Source organism: Miniopterus natalensis, chromosome 3 (genome assembly GCF_054644295.1).
Source record: "Miniopterus natalensis isolate mMinNat1 chromosome 3, mMinNat1.hap1, whole genome shotgun sequence".
Taxonomy (NCBI): Eukaryota; Metazoa; Chordata; class Mammalia; order Chiroptera; family Miniopteridae; genus Miniopterus; species Miniopterus natalensis.
In genome coordinates this window covers 93,553,434-93,569,602 of record NC_142083.1, presented here as the reverse complement: position 1 = coordinate 93,569,602, position 16,169 = coordinate 93,553,434, and the positions used below count along the sequence as shown (strand labels likewise).

Genomic DNA, 16,169 nt, shown 5'->3' with positions numbered 1-16,169 from the left:
GGTGCTTGAGTGAGGCGAAAGCAGGGGCCACAGCTTGGTCCATCTACCCCGCGCCGCCAGGCAGCACCAAGGTCTCCACCGGTTCTTCCCGGGACGGACAGGCACCCTGCACCAGAACTTTGGTCTCGTCCCACCCACCCCAATACAGCCGTGGTGTCGCCCTAGCAGCCCATCGATAACTCTAAGCTCGGCCTCAGACTCTATCGACTCACTCTGGCTCCGCTCGACGTCCTGGACTGAGGGCGGAGCGCGGAGCCGCCTGTACGGTAGGGAGGTCGCCGAACGAGGGCTAGAAAGCGGCTACTGTGTGGCCGCGAAAGCGCGCCCGGAGGAAGCTAGCTCAGTGGGACAGAGCCAGGACGGCCGGCGGAGCACCGGGGAGCGCCGGGGCCCCGCCACGAAGGACCCCCTCACATCAGGTCTAGCCGCTGGCCTGCTACGCATGCGCAGCCACAGCCCTCCGCTTTCCCGGCGGCCCATCTGCCTCCTTGCGCAGGCGCGACCCATCCTTGCGGCAGAGGGGCTTTAGGGGCGTGACTGCCCCCTGCGGGTGGCGGGTGGGGTGGCGTCTGGGACGAGACTTTGGGGTCCGGAACAGAGCACACGCCTTGGAGCTGGGAGGCTGCCCCTGGCCGCTTGCCAGGCGTGTCCCTAACCTCTCTGATCCTCAGTTTCTGTCTCCCCAAGTGGACTGATAATCTGTTTAGGACAGCGATTTCCAACCGGTGTGCCGCAAGAATTTTTTTAAATTTATTTTTTATTTTTTTAAATGTATCTTTATTGATTTCATAGAGAGGAAAGGAGAGGGAGAAAGAGAAATAGAAACATCCATGATGAGAGAGTCATGGATCGGCTGCCTCCTGCACGCCCCCGACTGGGGATCTAGCCCGCCACCCCGGCATGTGCCCTGACCGGGAATCGAACCCTTATCGCCTGGATCCTGGGTCGATGCTCAACCGCTAAGCCACGCCCGGCCGGGCCCGCAAGAATTTTTAGAACATGCAATACCTGACTATTTAGTCAGGGGCACTGACCTCTTTCCCCTTAGATTGTCAAATAAAAAAATGACAACAGCCAACACAATAGCCTTCTGATGTAAATGAGTCAAAATCATACTTATTTTTTGTCAGATCAGCAAAATATATATATTTTGGTGTGCCACAGAATTTTAGTAATTAGTTTATGTGTGCCATGATATATAAATGGTTGAAAATTGCTAGTTTAGGACATAGAAGACATACTCACCTTTCTGTTTTCCAGATGCTCTGACCTTTGACCCCTGCCTAGTCTTCCAAGCAGCTACAACATGAACCCGTCCCCAGGCACGGTGGGCAGTGACCCTGTCATCTTGGCTACTGCAGGCTATGACCACACCGTTCGGTTTTGGCAGGCCCATAGCGGAATCTGCACCCGCACAGTGCAGCACCAGGACTCTGTATCCTCTGCTGGGGCGGTGGGGAGGGTGGTGCTGGACAGGACCCCTGGTGGGGAATCACAGCCTGGGCAAAGGCCTGGGGTGGGGAGGATACAGCAGCAGCTGAGTCAGATGGTGGAGGCCTTAAGGGGCCCCTGACCCCAGGGCTGCTCTACTGGTCATCCTCCTTAACAGACATAGCAGGTGAATGCACTGGAGATCACACCCGACCGCAGCATGATTGCTGCTGCAGGTACCTGTACCCTCAGCCTGACTCCTAACCTCTGGTGGGTTGATCTAGGCACAGACAAACCTCAGTTTGGCTTGTGTCCACAGGTTACCAGCACATCCGCATGTATGATCTCAACTCCAATAACCCCAACCCCATCATCAGCTATGACGGGGTCAATAAGAACATCGCATCTGTGGGCTTCCATGAGGATGGCCGCTGGATGTACACGGGTGGGGAGGACTGCACTGCCCGGATCTGGGACCTCAGGTGTGGGTGCCAGGCAGGAGGGATGTGTGGGGGTACTGGATGTATGGGGGTGAGGGCCAGGCTGGAGAGTGACTTAGGTGGGGTTCCCTCTCAGCAAAGGCTGAGACAGGGTTTACCATGTAGGTGATTTATTGAAGTTGAGGAAAGCAGGTTAGGGAAGGGAGAAAGCCACACACAGATGAGTCCTGCCTCAGCCTGACCCCACAGGGAGCTCTGGAAAATAAATTGCATCAAAGAGCCAGTCCTGCCTTGAGGCAGTGGACTGGCCTTTATGCCCCCTCTGAGTCAATCATTAGCTTCAGGCTGCCCCTGGTGAGTGCTGAGCTTCCCAAGTATCTCCTGTGGGTCAGCTCCTATTAGCAGAGGGTTAAGGATAAATGGCCAGGGAAAGGGCATCTGGATGGGGCACCAACAGCGTCTCCTACAGACAGTGATATCTCCTACCCCAAAGGTCCCGCAACCTGCAGTGTCAGCGGATCTTCCAGGTGAACGCACCTATTAACTGTGTGTGTCTGCACCCCAACCAGGTGAGGGGCATGCACAGGGCTGGGCACCCTGGGGCTTTGGAGGGCAGGGGTCCTGCCTTACCTCACCTCCCCTGCATCCCAGGCAGAGCTCATTGTGGGTGACCAGAGCGGCGCTATCCACATCTGGGACTTAAAAACTGACCACAATGAGCAGCTGATCCCTGAGCCTGAGGTCTCCATCACATCTGCCCACATTGACCCAGATGCAAGCTACATGGCAGCAGTCAATAGCACTGTGAGTCCTGGGGTGGCTTCAGTGGGGGAGACCAGCTCAGCACCCAGCTCCTTATTTCCCAGATGTCCCCCAGGCCCCTCCCCTTATCCCACAGTCCTGCTTCCCCTTCCTGTGCTCCAGCTCCAACCCAGTCACCAAAGTCAAGATGCCACCTCTCATTACCTGCTGTAGCCCCACCAACAGATTCCATCTCCTGAATCTCTCATCTGTGTCACCCACCCCATCATTTCCTGGTCCAAGTTTCCCTTGTCTTCCCTTCTTGTGGCCTCCCTCCCTCTTCTCTGACCTCCCCTCACCCCAGTCCATTCTCTTTCTGCCACCAGGGCATTTTTCAGCAGTACCACTGTTCCCTTCATAAATACCATGATGACCCTGCCTTCTTACCAGGGCCTCAAGATGCTGTGGTTTGGCCCCTGATCTCCTGTCCAGCCTCATTTTCTCCCTTTAATGTGTATTAAATCACTTGTTCCACAACACCCCCCGACTCCTCTACTCTGAGCCTTTGTGCTTCTGTTCCCTTTCTGGGGTGCCCTCCTCCCATCTCATTTTTCACATTCTGGTTGGCCAGCAGCATTAAGAAGGCTAGACATGGCCTCCTGCTTTCAGCCTGCTTTCAGGCCTAATTGGGGCCAGGCCTCTAAGGTGCTCCCTGCAGGCAGGACCAGATGTGCCTGCAAGATGTCCCTGGCCCCCAGATCCCCTGTGTACAGCCAGTGTTGGATGGTAGCCCCTAGTCTGGGTCTACCTGCTAGGGCATCCTTGTCCATGTGTTAGACTGGAGGGTCTGGTCCTCCCATGACTTTCCTCCTACCCTGCAGGGGAACTGCTATGTCTGGAATCTGACGGGGGGCATTGGCGATGAGGTGACACAGCTCATCCCCAAGACCAAGATCCCAGCACACACCCGCTACGCCCTGCAGTGCCGCTTCAGCCCAGACTCCACGTGTGTGCGGGGCCTAAGGCACCAGGAGTTCACCATGGCTGCGGGAGGAAGGGACCTGCCTGGGGCTGGGGCTTGATGGATCCAGGCCTGCTTGGTAGATTGCAAGGGGGTGCAGGGTTGGAGTGGCTACTGATGACATCCTCACCACACTTATACCCACCCCTAGGCTCCTTGCCACCTGCTCAGCCGACCAGACGTGCAAGATTTGGAGGACATCCAACTTCTCCCTGATGACGGAGTTGAGCATCAAGAGCAGTAACCCTGGAGAGTCATCCCGAGGCTGGATGTGGGGCTGTGCCTTCTCAGGGGACTCCCAGTACATTGTCACCGGTGAGTCCGACCTACCCTACCCTATCTCCTTACCCCGCTAGCCCAGTGGTGGCTGCTGCTGCTTCCCTGCTACCTGGGAGCCAGATTCCAGTGTGGCCCAGCCTGGGGCCAAATCTTGAGCTGCTACCAATATCCTCCCCTCCCTGCAGCTTCCTCTGACAACCTGGCCCGGCTCTGGTGCGTGGAGACCGGAGAGATCAAGAGAGAATATGGTGGTCATCAGAAAGCCGTGGTCTGCTTGGCCTTCAACGACAGTGTGTTGGGCTAGCCTGTACCCCCCTTGGGATTGCAGGCAGCCATCAGGCAGCACTGGCTAGATGTGACTGTTCAGCTGCCAAGTCAGAGCGAACCCCCATGGGCTAGCCTTGGCCAGCCTAGATTGGCCAAGCTGGTCTGCCCAGGAGCTCTTTTAGCCCCCAGTTGCTTATCTGGATGTGACAGGGCTCAGGAGGCTGACCCAAGCCAGTCTGGTTGCTGCCCACCCCCAAGCCAGTGCTTTTCTCCCTCCCCGCCTGTTACATGTCCCAAGGCCACAGAGAACACTATCATGGCCAGGTGGAGGGGTTTATTAGCCCCCGCCGGTGGCTGCCTTCCATGGTAGTGATGACAGGGCCGTCCAGCTGGCTGGCTTGTGGGGCTGGGTGGGCTAGGGGCTCAGTCTGGGAGGTAATAAAAACAGACTGACACGCAGATGTTGCTCGGGAAGCAGATGTCGATGCATAGGTAGATCAGCCGCTGCCTCCGGGGCCCTGGCGGGAGGGACCTCTGTGAACCCCATTTCCCGAACTGTCCATGGGAGCCCAGGCCTCTCCCCATAGCCGCCCCGACTCACCCTCTGCTCGACGGGCCCAGTAAATGGGGGTCTTTGTGCAAAAGTGCCGCACTGAAGCCCCCACCTGGGCAGGGTCCACCTCACGGCTCCCAAGCACTGCCAGCAGCTCCTGGGCATAGTGGGTATCCTGGCTGGGGCTGTTAGGCCCCTGGGTCTGCAGAGAAGGCTCTGGTGGGCCATGGGCCAGGGATACTTGCACTGCTTTTGGCTAGGCAGGGCCCATGAATCGTTGGACAAGCAAGCCAGCACTGTGCCAGCTCTGCCCTCAGCGCTTGTCAGCAGTCTCAGCAAAGGGAAGATAGAGCTTCTGTTCCCTGAAACCAGAGCCCCAACCCACCCCAGGCCAAGGCTGTACACAGGACCCTTTGTCTGGCCCCTGGCCTGGGAAGCCTGACCGTGCGAGTATGGGGGCTGCTCACCCTTGAGGTGTTCACCAGAAGCTGCAGGGTCTTGCGATCTCTAGGCTCCATCAGGTGGAGGAAGCAGGCCTGGTGCTCCGCAGGGCGGTAACAGACACAGCCCTGGGGAGGCAGGCAGGTAAGGCAAATCTACCTGAACACCTTTTGGCAGCGACCCCCTCCTCCCCACCAGCCAACTCACGCTCTGCCCATCGAACAGCACCGCCCAGCTGCGGTTGCTCTGAGCCGGGGTTACCCTGATGGTTGCCACATTCCGGGCCACGTCCACCTGGGCAGTTTGGTTGAACTGGTACACCCTGGGGCTCGGGATGGTCAGACGGAGCATCTGTAGCAGTGGCTGAGTGGGAAGCCACAGCTCAGCTGGGCAGGGTGGGGCAGCCCTCAACCCTCTTTCCCCAGCCCGGCTTTGAGGCTTTTGACCTCTCCCACTCCATTGTCCTCCCCCTGTAAGCTGGTTGTGCTCGCCTCTCCTCCCCCTTCCCACTCTCTGCACCCCTACCCCTGCCCAGGTCCTGAGGAGGCTCACCTTGGGAGGGCTGTGAGCAAAGCCAAGAAGCCCTCCAGCCACAGCCCCAGTAGCAGCCAATGCCAGCAGCAGCAGCAGCAGACCCAGGGCTCTCCAGCCCCCATGGCAGGGCCTGGTCTTCACCTCGGGGCACATTGCAGTCAGTGGAGCCTGGAGCAGACACCAGGGAGCAGGCTGGCTCAGGGAAGGTAGGGGGCTGAAGAGGAGTGAGTGATGGGTGCTGCCCTCTTGTCCCCCACTCAGGGCATGCCCTGGGTCTTTGTCCTAGGAGAGGGCACTGGGTGGTGGGAGGCACTCACCCTGACAGGCCCAGGCCTGGGGTCCTCTGCACAGCAGCTCCCCTGCTCCATGATGCAGCCCTGGTGACAATGCACTGATTGTCTGCCACCCCTTGGAGTCAGCCAGGGAAACCTCAGGAGCCTCTGATAAGCCAAACAGCCGTCCTGGCCCCCTCCCCTCCTGACCCTACTGCCTCCTCCCCAGCCCAGCTACCTGAGCCAAGACAGCCCTTTCCCATCTACCTGGGAGTGGGGGAGGGGTGTGCTTGTCACCATGCCTGGCTCTCCTGACACCTGGTCTATGCTAACCAGAGAGCACAAACCAGGTAGGGCACAAGAGCATGGCCATTGTGGAAATCAAGACCTGCTGGCAAGAGCAACTTTGTAGAGTCTGGTTGGGGGCAGATTAATTATTCCAAAACAGGCCTGTTTCCAGTCTCCTGGGTTACCTCGACTCCTAGGGCTGGGCACAGGGCCTGGCACACAGCAAACCAATAAATGCCTATTATGAAAGATTGATATTGGACTCTGCACCACCACCCTACTTCCCTCCCCATGCACCCCAGCCACTTCCCATCCCCCACAACACAGGATGGGCTGGGTAACATCCCACAAGACCACATGCCTGAGACCAGGATGGCTCCCAGGAGGCTCCACTGCAGTAAAGGTAGCCTACTTGAACCCCCCCACACCTGGGATGGTTCAGTCAGCCTCGTGTCCACCAGCCTCTGCCCTGACCAGCATGGCTTTCTCTAACTGAATTGTGCTATGGCCCTGTCTCGTAGCTTGCATCTCCAGTCACTTGACACTGTGGATTGCAACAATCAGGGCTCCCCCGGCACTGGCAGCTTTCACAACATGGGTGTCCTCACCAGGAGCCCTTTTCTATTCTGTTTGCTTTCTGCTTCATTTTTCCTGGATCTTCAGAACCTGTTCCTCTAATGAGCCTGAGATGGGATGGAGTTTCCAGCTCTGGAACTGAAATCCCAGAATAGCCTTCAACTAAGTCCTCCCACCCCACACCCACACTAAGGCTAGACAGCTGCAGCCTCTGTGTGAAGGCTGCTGTCAAGGCGAGAGCAAGGAATGCTAGTCGGCATGCGTTTGAGAGTTTAATATGCATTTGGGTTCACACAGTGCAATAAAGGCAGTGATGGGGCGCAGGAGAGGAAGGTGTCGCTGGCTGCTGCACCTGCTTCATGCTCCTGGTGTGGGTGACAATGCCCTGACAGGCCTGCTCAATATCCAGACCCACCTTGAGCTGACCTCGCAGAGCCAACGTCAGCACCACCCTCACAGGCACCAGCTGCCCTGCTGTTGCCCCATGGCAGAGTCCAAACCCCAGACACTCCAGGCCTGGGAGGAGCTAAAGGCTCGAGATACTCTTTATTGCTGAGAACTCTTACAGAACAAGTGACAGTGCTGTGACTCTGGGACTAGGAGAGAAGCCACATGCTGTAGGCAGACACCACTGGGTGCAGGGCAAGGCACTGGGAAGGAGTCGGCCCAAAGGAACAGCTTCCCAGGCTCTACCCTACAAGTGCAGCCGGAGAGTCTGCTTATCAGGCCTGTTCCCAAAGGTCAGCAACTTAGGGAATAAGCAGAAAAGGCCAGGGCTCCCTATCAAGAGCCTGTGGCTAGCTGGTGAACCCTGCCAGTCTTCCAGCTGGCCACTAACAAAGGACTTCAGAGCCAAGATAGTTGGCCTCATGGACCATTGGCATCTAACCCCCACACAATCAAGAGTATGGGAGGACAGGAAGATATTGGATGCTTTGTAGGAACCATTTTCCTGTTCTTGAGCACACTTCTTTCTTCCTTCACCCAGAGGGCACCCTGGGTAACAGGCATTCCTTGGCCTGCCTGACTTTAACCCTGATGCTCACTGTGGGGCATGGAGACCTCTAGGGTGGGATTTGCCCTACGAGACAGAGCACAGCTATTAACATGCTTAAAGTTCAGTTCCACCCCTTGACAAAGTTGTTCAAAAGTTTAAAAAAATAATTTTTGATAATGCTGCTCTCAGCTCTCTACACAGCAGGCCAAAGTTCAGAAAAGGCACCCACGCCCTCCTGGCCACTCAGCCAATATGCTCAGTCCATGTCACTTGGGTTTAAATGCACATCTGAGAAAGTCCTGGTTTAGTTGGGGTGAGTTTACAGAGCTGCACAACCATGTATGAGGAGCAGCAGCCCTGAGCGTCTGAAACACAACACTCAATTATGACAGAGTGGTTTTTAAGGAAGTATTGAGGGCAGCACCCCACAACCCAAGGACAGGGTGACAATACCAGGGGGTAGCCCCCTCCTCCTTCCCACCCTGCAGGTGAAGAGCTGGGATGCAGTGGCAAGTTCCTCTGCTGATTACCATGCCCATGGGGCCATGGGTTGGTCTGGACGTTTCTTGTGATAGTCCAAATAACCAGCCCCTTCTTCCCTTTGCCCTACAAGGGGGCTTGATCCCTGAATTAAATTTTCAAATATGTGACACCCCTAGACCCACCTCAGTCCCATCAGCAGGCCCTTAAGTTATAGGAATCCTGGACAGATGTGAAGCCTGCTCTTGCCAACAGCAACCAAGGCCCTGGACGCCCACAATGCCTGCCAAGGTTAAAAGTGCATCTTAGGCCCTGGCCAGGTAGCTGTTGGTTAGAACATAGTCCTGATATGTCAAGGTTGTGGGTTCCATCCCCGGTCAGGGCACATGCAAGAAGCAACCAATGACTGCATAAATAAGTGGAACAACAACAAATTGATGTTGCTCTTTCTCCTTTCCTCTCTCTCTCTCTCTCTCAAAAAAAGAAAGTGCATCTTAAATTACAAACATCTGTTAACAAAATCGCCCCACAAACGTTTACTTACAAGGTTAACTAGTGCCTTTGCTTAACTCCAAGTATACCGTTTGAAGCCTCCTAGCTGAGCAAGTGCTTAAGCCCCACCTATTAATTTGGTTAAGTGATTTTCAATTTTTTTATTCTGTAGATTAAAGACGCTAAATCTTTAACCTTGAAGCGCGGGCAAAAGGTCAGCTATGCTGTCAACATAGAAATCAGGGACCATTATCCTCTTAGACAAGCAGTCACTTTCCTGATTACTCTTCACATCCCCTAGAGTGGAGACTCCAGTGAGGGTCAGGATGGTCTTCAGGCCACAGTTGACGCCCAGGAGGATGTCTGTGTCCAGGCGATCTCCCACCATGACGGTGCGCTCCGGGTTGATGCCGTACTCTTGGGACACGCAGTCGAAGATGAAGCGGCTGGGCTTCCCTATGATGTCGGCCCGGCGCTGGGAGGCCATCTCCACGGCTCGGACCAGACAACCGGTACCTGCGGGTGGGGAGAGGGGAGGGGAGGGGAGGAGAGGAGAGGAGAACGCCCAGGGTCAGAGGACTAGAGGGACCCACTGCCCGCCCTCCAACCTCCCGCCCCCGGGACGCACGGACCCGCGATGAAGCGGCCGTTCTCGAGGGGGAGCCGGTTGTCCATGTTGGTGCCCACGAGCAGACAGCTGGGCTGCTGCAGGTAGCGCACGGCCTTGGTGAGCTTCATGTAACTGAAGTGCGGGTCGAAGCCCACCACGACGGCGCGCACATCGGGCTCGAGTGGCGCTTCTAGCCAAGCGCCAGGGCCGTCGCCCAGCAAGGGATCCGGGCCCACGCCCACGCAGGCGACGCCCACGGCCTCCAGCTCCGAGGCCAGCGCCGCACTGCCCAGCACGTAGACCTTGGGAGCCGCAACGCCGGTCAGGCGCTGGCGCAGGTAGAGCGCGGTGCAGTAGGCCGTGCCGAAGACCTCGGGGCTGGAGCCGGGTCCCGCGGGGCCGCCGAAGCCCAGGTGCCGCAGCTTCTCGGCGTAGGCCTCACGGGTCTTGCTGCTGTTGTTGGTGATAAAGCCAAGGCGCTTGCCACAGGCCCGCAGCGCCGTTAGGGCCTCAGGAGCGCCAGGCACGGCCGTCTCGCCGCGCCACAGCACACCGTCGCAGTCGAACAGCAGCGTGTCCACGTCGGCCAGCAGCGCCCGGGCCCGCTCGGCGTTCAGCCGCACGCAGCGGGAGTCGTCGCCGCCTGCCTCTGCTTCTGCCATGGCCGCCCGCCGCCGTCGCCGCCACCGGCCGCCACCGGCCGCTCCTCACAGCCGCCCGCCACAGTGTCCGCCCCACCCCCGCCGTGCTCATTGGCCTTCCGCTTCACTCGCGTCACCCATTGGACACCGCCTGCACCAATCCGAACCTGCCTACTGCGGATTGCGGAAGCTCAGCGCCAACCGTCAAGGCCGGGCGCAGGGAAGCGGGCAACCATTGGCTGTAGGGCCAGGGGCGCTCCTGTAATTGGCTGGCAGGGAGCCAACCGGCATTCGGAGTGGAACCTTGACTGCGGAAACGAAGAGGGGCCAGGAAGCCGGCGCAGGACGCAAGGCCGCTGCTTATTGGGCAGCTCAGTGGGCAGCTCACTCATTGGAGGCGCGTGGTCAGCCTAGGTGACGGAGATCCTTAATCCAATGACCCTGGGCCGGGCAGGCTACTATTGGCTGGCTTCTCTCCCGCCTTGCGGGCGGGGCTAGCCGCAGGAGCGCGGTAGGGATGGGTGCTGCCCCCCTTTCGGAGACAGCTGGGTGTTCGCCTTTGCTTGAGCTGAGCCTAGCGGTGTCCTCCCCACTGGGCAGTCTCCGCACAAGGTGTCAGCGCCCGGGCCGATTGCGGCCAGTCCTGAGAGCCACCTCGGGACTCCTTCCTAACAAGCCCTGCGTTCTCATTTCTAGTCCTTTGCAAAACTGAGCTATCTGGCCAGGGCCCTCTGTAACTTTCCAAATATCCTTATAATTTAAATACCTTGGCTCTGAATTCTTTCAAGCTGAACTAAAGTACAGAGGTTGCTGAACCGAAGTCCAGCCTAACTTGTTGCTAACACCTGGTGCCATTTTTCCACCTCTAACATTACCACTTTAAATAGGACTAGGTGGCAGAACAATAACAGGCCCCAGTTTCCTGAGAACCTGCTCTGTGCCAGGCGATCCAGACCTCCAAACCTTAATGTGTCAGATTCCCTGCTCCTCTCTTGGACCCCAGCTCTCCGTAAAGTCTTCTTTGGACCTCCACCTAACCCCCAAACCCATGAGGTAAGGCCAGTGACCTCATTTCCCTTAGCGTCCTGCTTGTTTTCTTTCTTTTTTAATATGTTTTTAAAAATTGATTTGAGAGAGTGAGGAAGGGAGAGGGAGCGAGAGAGAAACATCGATGTGAAAGACAAACATCAATTGGCTGCCTCCTGCATGGCCCCTACAGGGCAGATCCTGGGGAATGTGCCCTCACCAGGAACTGAACAGGGGACCTTCTGGTGCATTGGACAATGCTCAACCAACTGAGCCACACAGGCCAGACCCTGCTGGTTTCATAAGGCCTGTTTCAACTGGTCTCTGCTGGCCTGGGAACCCCTGAAGGACAGGGCCATTGCCCACAAAGGCAGGGCATGAAAAGTGTTCCTGCCTGGTACACTCACCACCCAAGAGGGGAGCACCTTCCTCCCTGTGTCTTCCTGCTCAGTTTTGGTGCTGGAGCTGACCCTGGGGAAGAGCTAGATTTGACAGAAGATCATAAACCCCTGTTTAAGCTCCCAGAAACATCCAGTGTATGTGGTAAACTGACCAGAATGGAAAATACTGCTGCTGTCCAGCCATGGGCTGGCTCACACAGTACTTGCCAGATTGCCTTGAAACTAAGCGACTACCCACTGAACACTGTTCCTTACTTGCATTACATTGTTGGAACCATAGGACAGCCCCGAGAGGCAGGGACTATTAGTATGCCAATTTATAGATGAGGAAACTGACCTACAGTGAGTAACCACCCTGGACAATGCAGAGTTGGGATTAAACTCAGTTTACCCCAAAGCTGAGTTCTGTAGCACCTGTTTGGTTTAACATCCCCTGTAGGTTGTAGGGTCTGAGCTGGCATAGCGGGAGAGGTGGAACAGTCAGTATCGAGAGTAGATGGTTGTGGACAAGGTCCAGGAGAAGACTAGAAGGGCTGGTTCCATTTATTGGAGAGGATTGACCTTGGGAGAGGTGCCCTGCATCTGGGTGGGAAAGGAGCAAATAAAAATCATGATGTGTTCCCAACATACAGTATGTGCTCAGCTTTTACCTGCAAATGGATGGTGCCCCCCAAGCAAGGTCCCCCCAAGCAGGAAAGCCATACTGCAAATGGAATGGGACATGGATGTAAGTGGTATACAGACAACACTATTTAATCTTAATAGTGTTGCATGGATTTAAATTGTATTAGAAAATAAAAGTAGCCATTGCTTCTGAATTTTCACAGAAGTTATCACTTCTGAGGAGCTAAGCAAAAAAAGGGGTCATTGAAAAAAGACTCAAGTGGCAAAAAAAAATTTGGATGCCACATAAATATTCTTCAACATGGGATTGGTTAAATAAAAGTACATCCAAGGAATAGAGATTGAGCAGCCATCATAAAGGGAAGGATGATGGAGTTCTGTCAGGCCATGGAAAATCACAGTATTGACTGTAAAACACAGTGTGCAGGTGGAGCCCACACTGAGGGCAGGGTGAAAAAGGAGGCCATTTGGGGGAAGGGTAACTCTGGTCTCCCTGCCTTTCCTTGGCCACTCTGCCTTCCAAGTGACCTCAGGCCTATCCATTCCTGTGTCTGCTGGCCTGTCTGCCTGGGCTCCAGCTCAGGAAAGGCCCAGAGCTCACCTGTCTGGATGACCTTTTCTGACCCCCTGGGAGTAACTGGCCAGGAGCCCTGGTCTGCCCTCTGACAACTCATTTCCACAGACTTTGGAGCACATAGCAGGACAGGATCTCTGTCTCCCTGGGCCAGCTCTTCCTTGTGTCCACCCACACCCAGCTGTCCTGCCTTTGAAATCGTTCCCCATGCCAGTTTCCAGGGAGGAGGGGTGGCTTCAGGCAGCTTCCTTTACCTCTCTGATGCTGGCTTCTCCATTACTCCTCAGCACGTCCTTAAGTGAGGTGTCCTCCTGGTCCTTCCTTCTCAGAAGCTCCCCAGATCCCACGTGCTCCACAAGCCACCACCTGCTCCTCTTTCTGTTTATTCCTCTCAGAGACCATCCTTCTTGAATCTCCCTGCCTCTGTTTTAGTCAAGGTCCACTTTCTTTCTTTCTTTTTTTTTAAAAATATATCTTTATTGATTTCAGAGAGAGGAAAGGAGAGGGAGAGAGAGATAGAAACATCAGTGCTGAGAGAGTCATTGATCGGCTGCAGCCCACAACCCGGGCATGTGCCCTGACCGGGAATCAAACCCGGATCGCCTGGATCCTAGGTCGATGCTCAACTGCTGAGCCACGCCTGGCCGGGCTCGGTCCACTTTCTTTTTTTTGCTAGTCCTCACCAGAGGATATTTTTTTCCATTGATTTTTTTAGAGAGAATGGAAGGGAGAGGGAGAGAGAGAAACATTGATGTGAGATAGACACATCAATTGGTTGCCTCCTGTATATGCCCTGACTGGAGCTGGGAATCGAGTCTGTAACCAAGGTACGTGCCCTTGACCGGAATCGAACCCAAGACACTTCTAACCACTAAGCAAAACCATCTAGGGTGGCCAAGGCCCTTTTTCTGAATAGCAGTCAGAGGAATCCTTTTGAAACACTGTCACTCCCTCTGCTTAAAACCCTGCAATGGTGAATAAGCCCCCTGCAGAAAGCTGCCTCATTGTTACCCTGCCTCACCTCCAGCAATCTGACCTGTGCATCAGACATCACAGCTCCTGCCAGGCAAAAGTCCTTAGTTCTCCAGCTGGGCAGCCCCAGCATGAAGACAATCTCTGCTCAGTGCCCTTCCCAGGGCAGAACTTCCCACTTTGCAAGGGCCCTTGTGTCTGTGCTTGGGCTTCCCCAGAGACTGGCCTTTCTGGAAGGGACCAGGTCTAATCTACAAAAGCCTCTGGCATCCAGCATTGGGCTGAGCCACAGAGAATAACTAGGCTGGCTGTGGTTGGTGTGGGTCAGTTGGCTAGAGCGTTGTCCTGTACACCAAAAGGTGGCGGGTTCGATTCCTGGTCAGGGCACATACCCAAGTTATGGGTTTGATTCTTGGTCAGGGTGCATGTAAGAGGTAACTGATAGATGGGTTTTTTTTCTCTCTTCTTAATAAAAATCAATCAATCAAAAAATAACTGAAGTTTAAAAAAAAGAAAAGGAAAAAAGAGAATAACTGAGATGGAAGAGCATCCCTTGTGAGTTTCTAGCCCATGGCTTTGGAAAGATCTGGGTTAGTGTCCAGTCTGCCCTGGGGCAAGTGTCCTATTAGTTCTGTGCCTCAGTTTCTTCATCTGCAAAATGGGGATGATTGGTATCTTAAATGAGAAAATCCTGTAAAGCACTTAGCTTGGAAGAGCTAATTAAATGTTACCTTTAAAAGAATTAAAAAAACCTTGTCTGAGCATGTTCATGTCAGTACTATTCACAATAGTAGAAAAGGTGTGTTATACAAAATGCTGAGGTCCCATAAAACCTCAGCATATTGTTCCTGGATTCCAAAAAAAGAAATAACCTGGAGGACTGGCTGTGAAGGACATGGATTTACTAGCACTTATGTGTGCACTGGTGGCAACCAACTGGTTAAGTTTACAGTCACACTAGCTACCACTGGTGAGACTGAACAGCTAAGTCCCACCCAGCCTGCAATGGGCTGCACTAAGGGCAGCTGGCTTGTGCTATTGTTTCATCGCCACCCAGACTTTCCCAGCACAAAGTTTTATAGAGTACAGAAACCAGAGAAAAACAGGGCATGCACCAGGAGGGGATTGGGCCCGACTGAGATCAAAACACTAACTATTGCCCGGCTGGTGTGGCTCAAAGTTTGAGCATCCACCTATGATCCAGGAGATCTCTGTTTGATTCCCGGTCAGGACACATGCCTGGGTTTTGGGCTCTACCCCCTGCAGGGGGCATGCAGAAGACAGCCAGTCACTGACTCTCATCATTGATGTTTCTATCGCTCTCTTTCTCCCTCCCTCTCCCTTCCTCTCTTTGAAATCAATAAAAATATATTTTAAAAAACAAAAAACACTGTTTAGCCCTGGATGGTGTGGCTCAGTGGTAGAACATTGGCCTCCTACCGAAGGGTAGTGGGTTCGATTCCTGGTCAAGGGCAGGTAGCTGGGTTGCAGGTTCCTTCTCTGGCCCCAGTTGGGGTGCATTCAGAAGGCAACCAATTGATGTGTCTCTCTCACACTGGTGTTTCTCTCTCTCTCTCTCTCTCTCTTCCCCCTCCCTTCCTTCCACTCTCTTTAAAAATCAATGGAAAAAATATCCTCAGGTGAGGATTAACAAAAAACAAAACAAAAAACCACAGTAGCTGTTCACAATCTAGAAGCAGTTTCTCTTTGGCCTGTCTTCTAGCCAGGTTCCCAAGGTCTCACAATCCACTTACAGATGGCCTTCTCTATATTTCCCACAGGGTGGGAGGGGGAGTTGGAACATGGAAAGGGACCCAACGTGGAAACAACAGAAATGTAATGAATGGATAAATAAATTGTGATGTAGCCATATAATTATTCGGCCATAAAAAGGAATGAAGTATTGATACATACTGCAACCTGGATGGTGGTGGCGGAACTGGACCACGTGTTAGAATGGTAGGATCAGACTGGACCTTTGTTCAGCAACCTTGGTACTTGGTTCTGGCTAGGACAGAGTTCTCAGCTAAAACTCAAACTATAAGAGAACATTTATTTAGAAAATCACAGAGGTGGATGAAGTGAGCAGTAGAAGAAATGGGCTCAGAAGGTAACATGACTTGGGGGCAGGGGAAGAGGAATGGGAGTGAAATGGGGGGAGGGGGCACACTCTCCAGGGAGGGAGAGTGTCCTCTGTCCTAAGTGCTTTTAAGGGTCGGGGATTTTAGGGGCAGTCCAAAGGGAGGATCGCAATAGAATACTCATCAGCTTTCCAGATGTGTCTTATCAGGGTCATGGTCTCCACTGATTGGTCGACACCAGGGAAGAGGGTCATCAATCAATGCAGCTGGTCCTGAGGTCAGCTGATAGGTTTTGTTGCTTTTCTGGAGCTGAAATACAACTGAAGCCTAGCTGTTATCCCTAGGGGTTAATGCTTTAAGGGCTGTTTTCTGGTCCCCTTGTTCATCCCTTCCCCACCCTCTGTAAGGGGGGTCTAACCTGCGTGACT

General features: G+C 54.4%; 3 protein-coding genes across 5 annotated transcripts; 1 reads left to right on the top strand and 2 right to left on the bottom strand.

Annotated features, from left to right (window-relative positions):
* Positions 1-232: 232 nt before the first annotated feature.
* MLST8 (MTOR associated protein MLST8) lies at positions 233-6,524 on the top strand. Of its 3 annotated transcripts, XM_016208044.2 has the most exons (9): positions 233-419; positions 1,261-1,435; positions 1,616-1,667; positions 1,751-1,913; positions 2,365-2,440; positions 2,523-2,675; positions 3,494-3,618; positions 3,785-3,948; positions 4,098-6,524. In XM_016208044.2, the coding sequence occupies exons 2-9, from the start codon at positions 1,307-1,309 to the stop codon at positions 4,214-4,216; spliced, it is 981 nt and encodes a 326-aa protein (XP_016063530.1). In that variant the 5' UTR covers positions 233-419; positions 1,261-1,306; the 3' UTR covers positions 4,217-6,524. The 3 variants fall into 3 exon arrangements, with proteins under 3 accessions (XP_016063530.1, XP_016063531.1, XP_016063529.1); XM_016208045.2 differs by lacking the exon at positions 233-419 and having other exon boundaries at positions 475-1,435; positions 1,619-1,667; XM_016208043.2 differs by lacking the exon at positions 233-419 and having other exon boundaries at positions 476-1,435.
* BRICD5 (BRICHOS domain containing 5) lies at positions 4,499-6,198 on the bottom strand. The gene is made up of 6 exons (XM_087815709.1): positions 6,025-6,198; positions 5,726-5,848; positions 5,381-5,536; positions 5,200-5,301; positions 4,781-4,934; positions 4,499-4,697 (listed from the first exon to the last, which is right to left on the bottom strand). The coding sequence occupies exons 1-6, from the start codon at positions 6,073-6,075 to the stop codon at positions 4,603-4,605; spliced, it is 681 nt and encodes a 226-aa protein (XP_087671835.1). The 5' UTR covers positions 6,076-6,198; the 3' UTR covers positions 4,499-4,602.
* Positions 6,525-7,102: 578 nt separating the features above from the next.
* Positions 7,103-10,084, bottom strand: PGP (phosphoglycolate phosphatase). The gene is made up of 2 exons (XM_016208004.2): positions 9,445-10,084; positions 7,103-9,328 (listed from the first exon to the last, which is right to left on the bottom strand). Exons 1-2 carry the CDS (start codon positions 10,082-10,084, stop codon positions 9,003-9,005), a joined length of 966 nt encoding a protein of 321 aa, XP_016063490.1. The 3' UTR covers positions 7,103-9,002.
* Between the last annotated feature and the right edge of the window lie 6,085 nt (positions 10,085-16,169).